The sequence below is a fragment of the Saccopteryx leptura genome, chromosome 2 (assembly GCF_036850995.1).
Source record: "Saccopteryx leptura isolate mSacLep1 chromosome 2, mSacLep1_pri_phased_curated, whole genome shotgun sequence".
NCBI classification, from domain to species: Eukaryota; Metazoa; Chordata; class Mammalia; order Chiroptera; family Emballonuridae; genus Saccopteryx; species Saccopteryx leptura.
Window position 1 is genome coordinate 296,606,079 of NC_089504.1, and position 14,304 is coordinate 296,620,382.

Sequence of the window (14,304 nt, forward strand, 5' to 3'; positions counted from 1 at the left end):
TTGTTTAGTGCTTTCGTTCTGTGAATTTTAAGAAATATATCAGAGAATTGCTGTGTCCTATTCTTTTATGATTTCCCTTCTGTCTGTGAATGAGAAATCCTATGGTGGCTTGACATGTAATACGCTTCTCTAATACCACTACTGCTATTGGTCAACACTAGTCCTTTTAAGGCAGTTTTACTTAGCATGGGTCTAAGTTTTAGGTCATCATTTGACTTGCGAAGCATTGAAATCATGGATTAAGTCATGACAGGTGTCACTTTACTATTATTGCCTGTCATTCATTCAGCCATTAGCTCATTCGATACATTTATTTTAGTTCCCTCAATAGGCAGGCACAATTCTGTGTATTGTGTACAGTCAAGCACAAAATAGAATGTGCAGGTAGAGTACATGACAGTACATATGTTTATTATGTTAACAGAATGTGTATCATGCAGTGCGCCTTTGGTAAAACTCAAAATGTGAGTAGTGTTTTAGTTCGCAGTCATTTAACACAGATCTCATTTTGTAACTTGAAAGGGAGGTCGGAATTCTGTACAAGTGCAAAGCTTGTGGAATAAATTGGTTTGGGTTCTTTATGTAACATGTCACCTGCTTTTTTCAATGTGTTTTCTGTACGATCGTTGTATGCTTTCTCTCTGGTGACATTTTAAGTATATTTCAAAGTATTCTCGTATCCATGGCTTTGCTTACAGATTTACTGAGTGCTGACTGTTTGTGCTAGGCACTGAGGATCAGTGTAAAAGAGGACAAATGACTTCTGCCTGCTCTGATAAAACACACTCAGAGGGAGGAGATAGATTGTAAATACATTTTGATGGACATAATTACAGAACATGATAAGCACCAGCAGGAAATCCATCACTTTAATATAAAGGTGGGAATAAGAGTGTGGACAGGGAGGCCTTTCTGTGGGAGTGACATTCACTGACACCCAAATGATAAGAAGACTCAGACTCACAAAGATTGGGGTAAATGCCAAGGTCTCTGAAGAGTTTGGTGAATTATGGGAACTGAGAGGAAGCTAGTGTAATATGTGGGAGGGAGAGAAGCGAGAGGCATGTGGCGATAGAGGAGAGGTAGGTGCGAACTGGACTCCCAGGACCACTGGCTATCCTACAGAACTTGGGTTGTATTTTAAATGCAATAAGAAAACATTAAAGGCTTCAGGCAGGATATGGTATGATCTTTTTTTTATGTCTTACAAGGCTCACTCTGTCTGCTCTGTGACCAATGGATGGGTGTGGGCCTGAGGAGAGACAGGGACATCTGTTATGACCGGGAGGGATTGCTGTTACTTTACTAGACTTCCCATTGGAGCTTTGAAAAGCTTGTGTCTTATGTAAAGGCCCCTGCACATATTCCACAGTGAAATATTTAGGCATGCTTTCTCTGAGCCAATTAAAGTTCTTCATGATGGAATGTTGGACCATTATACCTTGTTTGCTTGTATTCATATTTTTGAGCTTTTCATAAAGCAGGTCTAATCACATTCCCCTTGCATCTGTTTTCTTTAGTTGTGAATATCAGAACTGTCTCTGGCCAGGATTCCTCCCAGGTTCTGGATATATTCCTTCTTGAGCTTTACATTGCATCTTGATCAACTTTCATCTATCCAATCTCCTAAGATGTTTAGTAATTTATTTAGCAAATACGTCTTTTAAATATAGGCACATGACCTCTCTTTCATATGTATATACTATAATATTCTACACTCACATCCAGAAAATTACCTACATAACTTTAATTCTGACCTAGTTTTTAAATATTGGTTTTTATTTTTCTTCTTGGTTCCATTTGCAGAGTTCATGAATCATCATTTTGGCCATTCATGACCTAGCCTTAGAGAACGCCATCATTAGATTCCTAATGTCTAATATATATATATAAATACTTATATATTTATTATAATATATATAATAAATACTCTTTCTATAATGTATTTATTATAATATATATAAAATAAATACTCTTTCTATAATGTATTTATTATAATATATATACAAAATAAATACTCTTTCTACACCCCTATATAACTAATAGTTATTATCATCTATGCATGCACTATTCAGTACAGTAACCACTGGCCATGTATGGCCATATAAATTAAAAGAAATTAATTAAAATGAAATAAAATTTAAAATTTGGTTTCTCATTCACACACACAAGCCACATTTCAAGTAATCAAGTGCCACATGTGATCAGTGGCAGCAATATTGAACAATGCATGTATATAACATTCTTTTGTTGTTTAAATTTCTATCGGACAGTTCTCATCTGCACTCTGCTGTTTTCTTTGTGATAGGAATGCTGTTTAAAACCCTGAAAATACTGAAATCAAGACCTTTTTGCTTTAACCATCCAGGACTGTCACTCTGTCATAAACTATATGAACTTTTATAATCTGAAAACATTTTGGAAAAGAAATGATAGAACTTGCTTACTCAGTTGTTTCTATCTGGTCCAAGTATTTTTGTTAAAGTCATGTTATAGCAAGTGCTTAGAAAGGTTTTACAGGTTCCATGTTTCTGTTCATGAGAACCAGGAAATAACCTTATTTACACTGATTAGACAAGTTCTTCGGAAAACTTCTTTGGCCATTGTTCCAGAATGAATATTATGAAATACTTATTTCTGGGATTTACTCACATCCAGAGAATGTCAGTAACACCAGAGTTATTGGTACCCCTTTAATTGGAACAAAGTGGGACTATAATATCAATAAGATGACGCAGAAATGTCCCCTTTTATAGGTTCTGGAATATCTTGATTTGTCTTAGGAAATAGGAAACCATTTGTACTGAAACAAAGACTTGACATGACTATTGTTGAGGTTCTTGTCATTTTGAATTTACTTGATTTTCTGGGAAACAAAGATAGTTTTTCTTTCTATAAACACAGTGCATAAAACCTAGGTGTACAATGAAGAAAGTGGGAAAGTAAAATTGATGCTTTTTTTTATCCGTATATTCTTATTTGATATATGACTTTAACTAAAACAGATACACCTATTTCGAGCATAAGACTTCATTGTAGAATTTATTTTTTAATGAGATGAATGTATTTAATCTACTATTTTAACCAATTTTTCTATATAATTTTTATATAACATAATTTCTTAATGCTAAATTTTTTTTATAAATTTTATATAGTACTATTAAATACTTAAGATAAATTCAGGTATGAAATAAGACATTTGTTTTTTCCTTATTTATTTTTATGCAGTGTTTATTTTCAAATTATTTTACTCACAATTCCTTGTTTTTTTCTCTTTGAATATTCAATATAGTTATTATTGGGAAAATTGTATCATTTCAGTCATTTCTAGTATTACAATTGAGAGGCCATCAATAGAAGATTGTCTACTAAGTTTAAGAGAATAGAAATTCAAATTGATATAGAACAGAGCACGGATTGTTTAAGTATTAAAAGAAGTAAAAATGCCACAGTTGTTAAATTTTTTGTTTAGTTATGGCATAAAATATTTGTTCCTCAGCCAAAAATTTCTGTCTGAGAAAGCCCAGAGAGTAACAATAGTGTATGTTTTAACCTCAGTACAACTTACCTTTATTCATAAACTGTAAAGTTTTGTACTGTTGAGACTTTTAGCTGATTTTCATCAATACTAATATCATCTCTTCCAGTAATTAATTGTCTCATAGATATTAGTTCCTTATAATCATTGCATGACAAGTGAAATTGTTTATCTGGTTATACATAACCAGACAAATTACCCGCCAGCAGGCTGAGATTAGTCTCTTTATAAGAAATTCAGTTTATTTAAAACATTGAAGTATGATCTCAGCTTTCCTGTGAGACAATCAGTAGTTCCTATTGAATGAAGAAATGAAATGACAAAGTATTTAATTCACTGAAATTTAAATCCCAAGTTAGCATGTTCTCACCACAAATAATGGTTTGTAGAACAATTATGGCAGCTGCTGGACCCAAGAAAGAAAAAGAAAATGAAATTATATGTGTTTTGATGTTGGTCATGATGGAATTAGAGGTGAGTGTGGGAAGAACAGGTAGAGATGGTGGAAAAAATATCAAATATGTATCAATTGTTCCATTCCAGGTGGCTGTTTCTTTGGTTGTATTGTGGCTACTTAAAGGGTGAGTATTCTGTGCTCTATTGGGGATTATATTTTGTTCCTTTTGACTGTTTGGGTCTTATTAAATGCTGTAACACCCACTGTGCTTTATTTTCCCACAATATCATAGAAGTGAAAAATCAAATTCTTTTGCTTAAAATTTGAGCATGCATAGATCCGGCAGTTCTTTGCCAATTTCTAAAGAATTCAGTTACGTTTAGTTTCCATAAAATGTAACAAAAATATCTAAAACAGCATTATATATTAGAATTTTCTCTGAGTACTTAATAAAAACCAATTTTATCTAGTTCAATGATGAAAAGGTTTAGTCTACTTTCTTGCAATAGCAAATCCTTGAAATTAAAGGCAAAGCTCTGCTAATGAAATACGTTGTGCTTCTTTGGACTCAACTTCCATTTTTTTTACTTGCATTGGAAATTCAATGGGAAGATGTGGCTGCTGAGTAACAGTGTCCCTGTGCTTTGCAGAACAGCTCCTCAGGACAAAGGGAACAGCACGGGGAACCCCAATAACAGCTACGCAGTGATCGTCACCAACACCAGCTACTTTTACGTGTTTTATATTTATGTGGGAGTAGCCGACACTCTGCTTGCTCTGGGAATCTTCCGAGGTTTACCACTGGTGCATTCTCTAATCACGGTGTCGAAAATTTTACACCACAAAATGTTACACTCTGTTCTTCACGCGCCCATGTCAACCCTCAACACGCTGAAAGCAGGTACTTGTCTAGGTGCACACAATGCAGCCGCTGATCCACCATCGAAGGGGGCCTGTGATTTGGTCCGTTTTCTAGTAGTAGTGTTGGCTTTGCAGGGAGGCATCTGCATCTTTGCTGAGCTTACTGATGACAGGCGTGGTCATTTTTCAGATACGATAGATTGCAGATGTTGTTGCTCCTCGTAATTCTGTATCAGCTAATTTGCGTGGTTCAGTTTGTTAGGAAGAGATGCTGAGGGCATTGCGCTAACAGTAGCAGGCTTTCCTGCTTAGTTCCATTCAGAGATTCGGTCTAACCCCTTCAAGGCTTCTTGTTACCAATGTTCAATTTGTTTAAAAGAGGAGATGAAGCAACAAGGAAGATATAAAATTCTTTTACTGATAATGTCTTTTGATGGGATAATCTGGTTTCTTGTAACTGTTCAAGGGTGATCATCTAAATTTATTTCAGGTTTTTTCTTTTTTTGGGGGGGGAGGGTAGTGGTGGTGGTTGAAATCCCAGCTGTATTTTTAAAGTATTTTTGATACCATCATAGAGGTTGGCTAAAGGGTGGAAGCTTTCAGTTATAAGATGAATAAGGCCTGAGAGTTTAATGCATAACATATGACTATAATTGATAGCACTTTATTGTATAATTAAACCTTGAAGAGAGTGTAAAACTTAAATGTTTTCACCAAAAATAAAAAAAGGGTAAATACGAGAGGCGTGGGATGTGTTACCTCGATGGGAGGCATCCTTTCACAACGTGTAAGTATATTCAATCATCACTTTGTACACTTTAAATACCTTACAATTGTATTTGTCAGTTATACCTCAATAAAAATAAAGTCACAGAAAGTAAGAGTAGTGAAATAAAGGGACCAAAGATTTAAACAAGTAAGAACTGTAAGGTACATTGAAAGTAATCAATTCTATTTTTCCCTTTAGACAAATGTACATTTGGAGTTTGGTAAGGAACTCCCAGGTTTCGGTCCCTCAGCACCAGCTGTGCATTTCCTGTGTGTGGCACTAAGCCAGGGGCCAGCAGGAAAGGATGATGGGGCTCAGGTCTTGCCCTGTGTGCACTCACAGATAAGGGAGTGGAGGTAGATGCACAAGTGTGAGCAAAGGATAAGCTCCAAGACTGAGGATTTTCGAGTGATTTGAATGGATAACTATGAAGAGAAGAAATGTCCATCGAATTTTTTCTGGCTAACACAATTTCAGAGTGAGTTTGCAGGAAGATCTTTATGTTTGTTCTGAAGCCCTTGTGGGTCACTAAACCTTGCCTCATTTAGATATACTTATCACCAACATCTGTTTGAGAGCTAAGAAATTTTAGACCTAGAAGGGAATGTCAGATTACCTTGAGCCAATGATTTTATTTCTTTATGGAAAAACTGAGATGCAGTGAAGACAGAGGATGTGTCCAGGCTTCAGCAGTCTGCAATGGGTACTGAGGCATAATGGAAAGAGCAGGGCAACGGTTTGAGTCCCGGCTTGTTCCCACACAAGCGATGAGCGTGGGCAAGTTACTCTTCTGAGCCTGAGCCCTGCCTTTGCAGCCGTGAAATGGGGACCTCAGAGGAACATTGTGAGAATGAAACAATGATCTTGCATGTTACACAGCCAACATGAGATGAATGTCAGGTCCCCGATGGTTCCTTGTGTGGGGACCATCCCCACAGGGGTGCACTCGCCAGTCCCTGTCTGTGGTTCAGAGCTCCTCATTCCCTCAAACCCTGCACAGACTCATTCGGAACCCTCTCTCTTTCATATGTAAGTGGTTACCATTCATTTCATTTTCTGATTCATCTTACTTTCCACACTTTAATCCACTTTGGAGGATGATTTTTGAAACAACTCTGTTTTTGCGTTTTTCCTTAATTATGCTCTTGAGAACTGAAGTAGTAAGATGACCTTATAAACATCTAAATGACCTTGTCCCACCCCCTACCCACAACCCCAATTTCTGTATTTAAAGAGATGCTTTATTTACAAAAACACTGTTGTTACTGATTTATGGTCCATTTCTTCTCATTATGTTGCCTTCATATTCTCTGCTATAATCAGTAGCAACTAATGCTTCCTTGCCTTGTGTACCTCAGTTTCTCTCAGGTGTGCCCTTTTACAACTGTATATTGAACTTGATTTTCTTTGACTCCGTGTCTGATTTTCCTCTAAGTCATACAGGCACATAGTAGGTGCTCAGTAAAGTATGTTGCGTGAGTGGAAGTGTGAATGCATATTTTGAGAGGACACTACCATTTGAACTATAATAAGCACTACCAGAATGATTTTCTTTACCAAGATGGACTTTCATTTTCTGAACAGTAAACTAATATTTTTCAATTTGGGGCAATTTCTGGAAAGTTATAAAAATATGTTTAAATATGCTGATGGAATTGTTAAAAGCTAAGTGACAGTGATGTAAATAAATAAGTGTGCATTAAATAATTCCTCTATAGAAGGCCCTTTGCTGAGGGTGATGAGTGAGAGAAAATAAATGTGGCACAGTCCCACTGACCTCTAGCATTTAACAGTCTAGAAACAGAGATAAGACATGTATAAAAGCGACAATGATATTGCAGTCATTATAGCACAGAAGTGCTGACAAGATATAGTAAAAGTATTGAGTGTGCCCAGAGGAAAATGGGATTCATTAGAGCTGACACAAACATGGATGCTTCCTTGTGGGAGAGGCATTTGAGTTGTGCCAAGAAGAAGACATAGATTTTGACAAATAAAGATGAAGAGAAAGGGTTATCATGCAGAGGGAACTATAATACATAGAAAAGGCAGTGAGTTTGGAAAGTATACAATGTGTTTAAAGACTATATCAAAAAGGGGAATTAGTTAAAAAATTCATTCATGGGAAAATAAAGTACAGTATAGGAAATATAGTCAATAATATTGTAATAATATGTAGGGCAGTGGTTCTCAAAGTGTGTGCTAGTCCCACTGACCTCTAGCACTTAACAGTCTAGAAACAGAGATAAGATGTATAAAAGCGATGATGATACTGCAGTCATTATAGCACAGAAGTGCTGACAAGATATAGTAAAGGTGCGCCCTAGAAGATTTCCAGGTGTGCCCTATGGTATTCCAGAGAAATATGTGCCTGTTGGGGACCAAAAAACCAACAGGGTTTTTGGAGTTTAGATTTTTGGGGGACAGAGATGTGGGGAATTGGCTGTAAGCTGATAGTCTGCCCAACCCCCCACCTCACTTGCCTGATTAGGTTGCAAAAGGCTGTTAGGCTGTGGTGCTGGATTGTTTACACTACCCCTCATGTTCCCTGAAAGACTAGAGGCAAGTTTCTTCTAGCCTTTGTTTGGTGTAAAGTTAAGATGATATGTATGGTGGGGGTGTTCTGCACTCAACACAATTAAGAGTAAAAAGAAGAATTTTTCAATGTATTGACTAGGAAATGAGAGTTTGCCTTCAAATATATGCCCAAACACTGAAGAAATCACTAGGACACATCAGGCTCATGTTTCTCATAAACACAAGAATGAAAAAACTTAACACATTCCACCAGGACCTGCTGTATTTACTAAATCTTACTAAGAATGTATCTCTATATATAAAAAGATAACTTTTTTGTCCTTTTTAAAAAATTTTAACCCCTCTTTTTTACAAATTCTAAAAAGCATAACTCAAAAAATGTAACATAAAAATGTTTTTTAATGTCAAAATAAATTTAAATTTGTCATTTATTTTGTTTAATTACCATAAAAGCACGCTTGAACTTTATATATATTTTTTAATATTTGACTTAATTATTATAACATATTTCTCAGAAATTTGTATATAATGCACCTACAATTATTTGTAGGATTTTAAATGCACCTTGACTTCAAAAAGTTTGAGAACCACTGATGTAGGGTATGAAGTAGATACTAGACTTATTGGGATGATCACTTTATAAGATAAAAAAAAATACCTAATCACTATGTTGTATACCTGAAACTAATATATTAAATTAACTATAATTAAAAAAATAAAATTTAAGAAAGAATAAAACGATTTGACAGAAACAATGTTTGAGTAGAGGACGCTTTTATTAACTAGGTGATTTAAGGCCAAATCATGAAAGGCATTAAATATTAAACACAGAATTTTGGACTTTATCCTGCACTTTATGGGAGAGTGAATGATAAGATTCGGTATCACTTTGTTTGCACAGTATTATGTTGTATTTTATCTGATCATATGTTTCACTCCCCCTAGGACCTAGACAATGAATTCCTCAAGGGCAGGGTCATGGCTTCCTTGCCTTCGTTCCCTCAGTGCCTTGCATTGTGTCTGGTGCCTAGTAGACACTTCCTCTGTAACTCTTTTTTTATTGAAAGAAAATATCAGACTTATAAATTTGAGTCTGGACATTAAAAAACTAACTGAAGCTTAGGTTGCCAGTGAAGAGGGTAGAAGGAGAGAACGTGGCAAAGGACATCCACGGAGCAGGCAGACAGGACTTGAGAGCAGCCAGGTGTTCTGCAGAGGTGTGTCAGAAGGGTGAGGAAGCCAGAGGAGAGCTACACAGCACGACTGCAGGTGTAGAGGGAGGATGAGAGCATCTCCGGGCTTGAAGTGTGAGGTTGTCGTAAGGTGAGTACCCATTCCTGACCATCTGAGATAAGGGCTCTGCTTAAGACGTTAGCTTTGGCCCTAATCTTAATGCCATCTATATTTATAAAGGTTTAAAAGTGGGAGACAGTAACTTGAACACAGTTACTTAGAATCTTTGTACTATATTGTTCTAAGTCTTTATTTATCTGATTCCATTCTACTACTTCTTTCAGTTTCAAATGCTACTGCTCTGATCCAAATTGATCAATTATTAATATCTTTTTATGATTACTCCAATCTGAGTAACTTATCTTCTTTTATATTATAGGTGGGATTCTTAATAGGTTTTCCAAAGATATAGCAATTTTGGATGATCTTCTGCCTCTTACCATATTTGACTTCATCCAGGTTTGTAAAGCTAAGTATTAAGTGTCTTTGCATTTGTCATACTTTTAAAAAATAATTAGAAAATGAAGTAAATGAGTTTTTACTTATTTTTCATTTGCTTGAATGTTGAAGTCCTAACTATTGTATGAAGTTTGTCAATGTCAAAAATCTTCAAAGTCAGCATAATTTTAGTAAATTCATTGACAAATTAGAAGTCTTTACCTAACCTAAACCCCAGGCAGTTAGCATTTAGATGTAATAACCATCTATTTGGGAATGATTTGAGAGGTGTCAGAGACCATGAAGGATCCCATTTTTGACACTGGAATCCCTACTTGATGGAAGTCACCTACCTGCAAAGAGCCACATTAAAATAAAGCTCAATTCCCTGATGGGCTACAGTTGCGGCCAGTTTCATCCATGAACACCTTGGCACAGATTAGCTAGCCAGCAAACTCACAATAAGAACCATAATGCAGGGACAGAAGGATAAATGAATGTTCAAGAAGGTGAGAGGGGAAAGGAAAATTGGGGGCTAGTGAGGGCTATCCTGGGGTGATGGATCTGAAGGGGTCTCCAGTGTAGCCCGGCTCTGAGCACATGCCCCTGGGCGTGGTGCCTGACTGGTGGTGAGAGAGAAGAAGGAGGGGATGGCAATAAAGGTAAGCTACGTACACGGCATTAAGATTCCATAAGTAACAGGACTTAAGGTCTGTTGTGAATTAATAATCTTGACTCTTGGACCAGGTTAAAAACAGTTTCCTGTCTGGCTTCAGTTGAGCCCCAGAGATCTCAATGTCCCACCGTTTAATAATAATATTTGAGAGAACCTATACAACAAGATAAGGGCCACCACATTTGTGTGTATACAAAACCAGCTCTGGCAGGTGCAGAAAAACCAGAGTGTCTGTTGGCCTCATCTGCAATGACTGGCAGAAGGAAATGCATTGACTGTTCTAAGTGAACTTTGGTTGCTCTGTTAGCCTCAGCTGCAGCTGCTGGAATTAGCTGATGCTTTGAGTTCATGCATTTGAAGGAGTGTTTCCTGTGTCTTTCTTTAATGCTGGACATTTGCTCCTCGTTTCAGGAACGTAAACAAACTGGTCCCAAATATAATATTATTCAGTCAGGTGCAAACTGGATCATGGACATCTTGACATGATTGAAACAGGATTCATGATATATTTTTTTCTACTTTTATAGTCTACTGAGTACAGTATTTTCTAAATCACTATGAGGCTCACTCTAAAAAGCCTTTGAGAGAGTTAATTTTTAAATTTTTATTTTATAAATTAACACTTTTTTACAAATGTGAAGACTCTCCAATGCTTTCTCTATGACAATTTGAATGCCTTCTGCTTAATCTCTAATGTTGTTGGGATTTAGTTGCTGCACAAGGGATCGGGCAGGGATCTTAATTTTCCTATTTAATTTCTAGGAGGATCTCACAATAAGGAAGCATAATATGTGATAACCAAATACAGTAAAAATCTGATTAATTTCTATATTACTAAAAATTTATCACAGAACTCTTTTAAATTGTGAGTTCTTCTGGTTATATTTAATTATGTATTGATTAATGAAATGTCATTCTAGTCACATTTCAGGAACAGATTTTTGTATATAATAAAGCATGCCTATAAATTTCCTTTTAAAAATTAATTTCTTCTTACTCTATTTTTTGACATTTGCTAATGTTTTGGCAAATGTGTTTTCTGGATTAGAACATCGTAAATAAAAATGGAAGGTCCAGATTCTATCCTGAAAATACCAGTTTATTTCCCCTTCACAAGACACCTAATCTCTGAGGGTCTCAGCTTTCTAACCTGTGGAAGGAGAAAGATAAATCTGATGATAGTCACTTTCAGTGCTAAGGTTGTAGACTTCAGACTGGTCTAATGGAAGTGAACCATGCATGACAAATTTGAACTTGAAGCCAAATACAGAAAAACTGTATTCTGGCTCCTCCTTATCTCTCTGTTTGGGTGAATGATTTTTTTTTTTTTTAATGAAACAGAAACCTACACATTTTAAAATACTAAAATCTCTTCTCAGCTTTAAACCTTTAGGTTGTTTTTTATTTCTTCTTTTACCCTAATATACAATTACACACTGAGCCTTGCTACTTTTACCTCTACCGTCTTTCACACTTTTCCCTTCCTCATTCTATTAATTCTATTAATCCCTTGCTTAAAAATTCTCACTGTCATTTTTGTATTCCAAATCTGGTGTTCATTGCATGGTTTTAAGTAGGTATTAATTTATTTACCTATTAATTAATTAATTACTGATTTCAAAGCGATCTTTTGTTCTGATTGTCAGCCTGGTTTTTCACAGTCAGTGCTGTGTGGCGTCAGTGTCAGGGGTGCTCCTGAGCTGCTGGTGGGTGAAAATGTGCTGCCCACTCCCTAGGAGTGTGAATAAATGGGGCATGGCAGGTTTAATAGTCTGCTGACTCTTTTGTTGTTGTTCTAAAAATGTTAGGAGCTGGGTAAGGATGAACGAGAATTAGAAATCTGTGCTCATATTTTCATCTTGTTCTGAAGTTCCTCTGTTTATTTATTATTTTGTCCTCTCACTAACATTTCCAGTCTGAAATGATTTGTTTTTTATCCATTGTGAATTAAACTAGGACAGAACTTAAAGTTTTTTTGTGTGTGTAATTTGAATATCAGATAGAGTAAACTAGTGCCTCTCGTTTTACACACAACGCTAAGTGATTGATTAGTTTCTGACTTCAGTGCCTAAGGATGGCCTTGTGTGGAGCCAATGGGTCTTTCCCTCAATACTTGGCTTGTTTTTTACATCTTTCTCTGTTTGGGCCATAATCTGGCTGATTATAATTGCCGGAAACCCATCTTGTGAATGTTTCATTGCTTCTAGTTATACTTACCTTCTCTGTTCTTGTCTAACCCAGTACGAAACCTTGGTTAGTTGACTACTCAGCTATGTGGTAAATAGAGGAAATAGGAGACCCTGATCCTCATGGAACAGCTGAATGTTCCATGCTGCAATGCAGTAACGCTTGTCTCTCAAACATACTAGTGTTTAATATGACAGTATGTTTACATTGTCATAGTCCTAGTTAATCATGCTTAGAATGGAACTTCTCTCTTTTTTCCCCAAAGGATCCTATTTCTGAGAAAAACATTCTTGATTAAAAAAATTATGGTTTCCCATTGATTAAAGTCCTGTCATGTTAACAGCTAAGGGATTTGGGCTTTCTTACTGTTCTGGGGGCACTTGTTGGGAAATGGCACAGAATGGGATAGGGAAGACTTTCCTTAGATTATTGAGTCATCACGTGCATTTAGTTCACTGTCTGGCAGTAAAGATTTGTGTGAACATTTGTTGAATGAGCGAGGGTCTGGCATTGCAGAATTTGATGACTGAAAATGTACAGGCATTTTCCCTAGAAAAGTTTCATCAAGATGTGATAATCTGAAGTTTTAGATAAAAATAACCTACTCAAAGAAGATTTATGCAGTGTTGGGCAGATAAGTTTGTAAACTGTAATTTTATGTTCACTTTTATTGTTAAAGATGGCATTGCCCACGTGGATGGCCGTCGCCTAGGTGATAATACTAATTACCTTCCTGCTTGGGAAGGGGCTGGTTATGCTAATGTGTGCTGGAGGTGGGGGTTGTCCCACCAAAAAGTTTTAAAAGGAGGAGCTAGGAGGCCATTTTTGGAAAGAGAGACCACGCTGTTGTAGAGAGGAGGAGTTGTAGCAGGGCATGTGTAGCAGGGCAGGGAGGCCACGTGGAAGAACCAGCCAAAATAGAAGCATGCAGAGGGGACTGAGTGAGACCTTTGATTCTAGCAAAAACCAGAGAAAGTCAGTGGCTTTGGGAGCCCTGAATGGAAAGGGAAGTGTTTTCCTACTATGTGTAATTTCTCGCCACCAGGTTATGAGCAGGAATAAAGGAAAATGGCCCACTAGTTCTTGGTTCTGTTGTTTCTTTACAATCAATCTGAATTAAATGCAAACCTAAACTTGCACGGGCCAGGTAGCTGTGATGGTGGCTGTGGCTACTGGCCATACATGCAGATTTCAGCTCACCCACATCCTGATCCCATCACCCAAAATGTTCAGTATTCCACTTCATTACCAGGAAATGCACGTGTCACCCGTGGAAATTCATGGAGAACTGGTTCATTGATTGTCCTATGGATATTATAATATGTTTATTTATTTATTTTTTGTGACAGAGACAGACAGAGTCAGAGAGAGGGACAGATAGGGACAGACAGACAGGAAGGGAGAGAGATGAGAAGCATCAATTCTTTGTTGCGGCACCTTAGTTGTTCACTGGTTGCTTTCTCACATATGCCTTGACCGAGGGGTCTACAGCAGACCTAGTGACCCCTCGTTCAAGCCAGCAACCTTGGGCTCAAGCTGATGAGCCTTGCTCAAACCAGATGAGCCTGCACTCAAGCTGGCGACCTCGGGGTCTCGAACCTGGGTCCTCTGCAACCCAGTCCGACACGCTATCCACTGAACCACTGCCTGGTCAGTCTAGGTTATCT

The 14,304-nt window shown here is 37.0% G+C and overlaps 1 protein-coding gene across 2 annotated transcripts in view; it reads left to right on the top strand.

Moving 5' to 3' along the window:
* The window catches only part of CFTR (CF transmembrane conductance regulator), a 188,888-nt gene that overhangs the window by 119,456 nt on the left and 55,128 nt on the right, over positions 1–14,304 (top strand). For both annotated transcript variants that reach the window (XM_066362550.1, XM_066362549.1), the window contains exons 16-18: positions 4,082–4,119; positions 4,586–4,836; positions 9,716–9,795. In XM_066362550.1, coding sequence (XP_066218647.1) covers positions 4,082–4,119; positions 4,586–4,836; positions 9,716–9,795 — 369 coding nt within the window. The remainder of the gene's footprint in view (positions 1–4,081; positions 4,120–4,585; positions 4,837–9,715; positions 9,796–14,304) is intronic.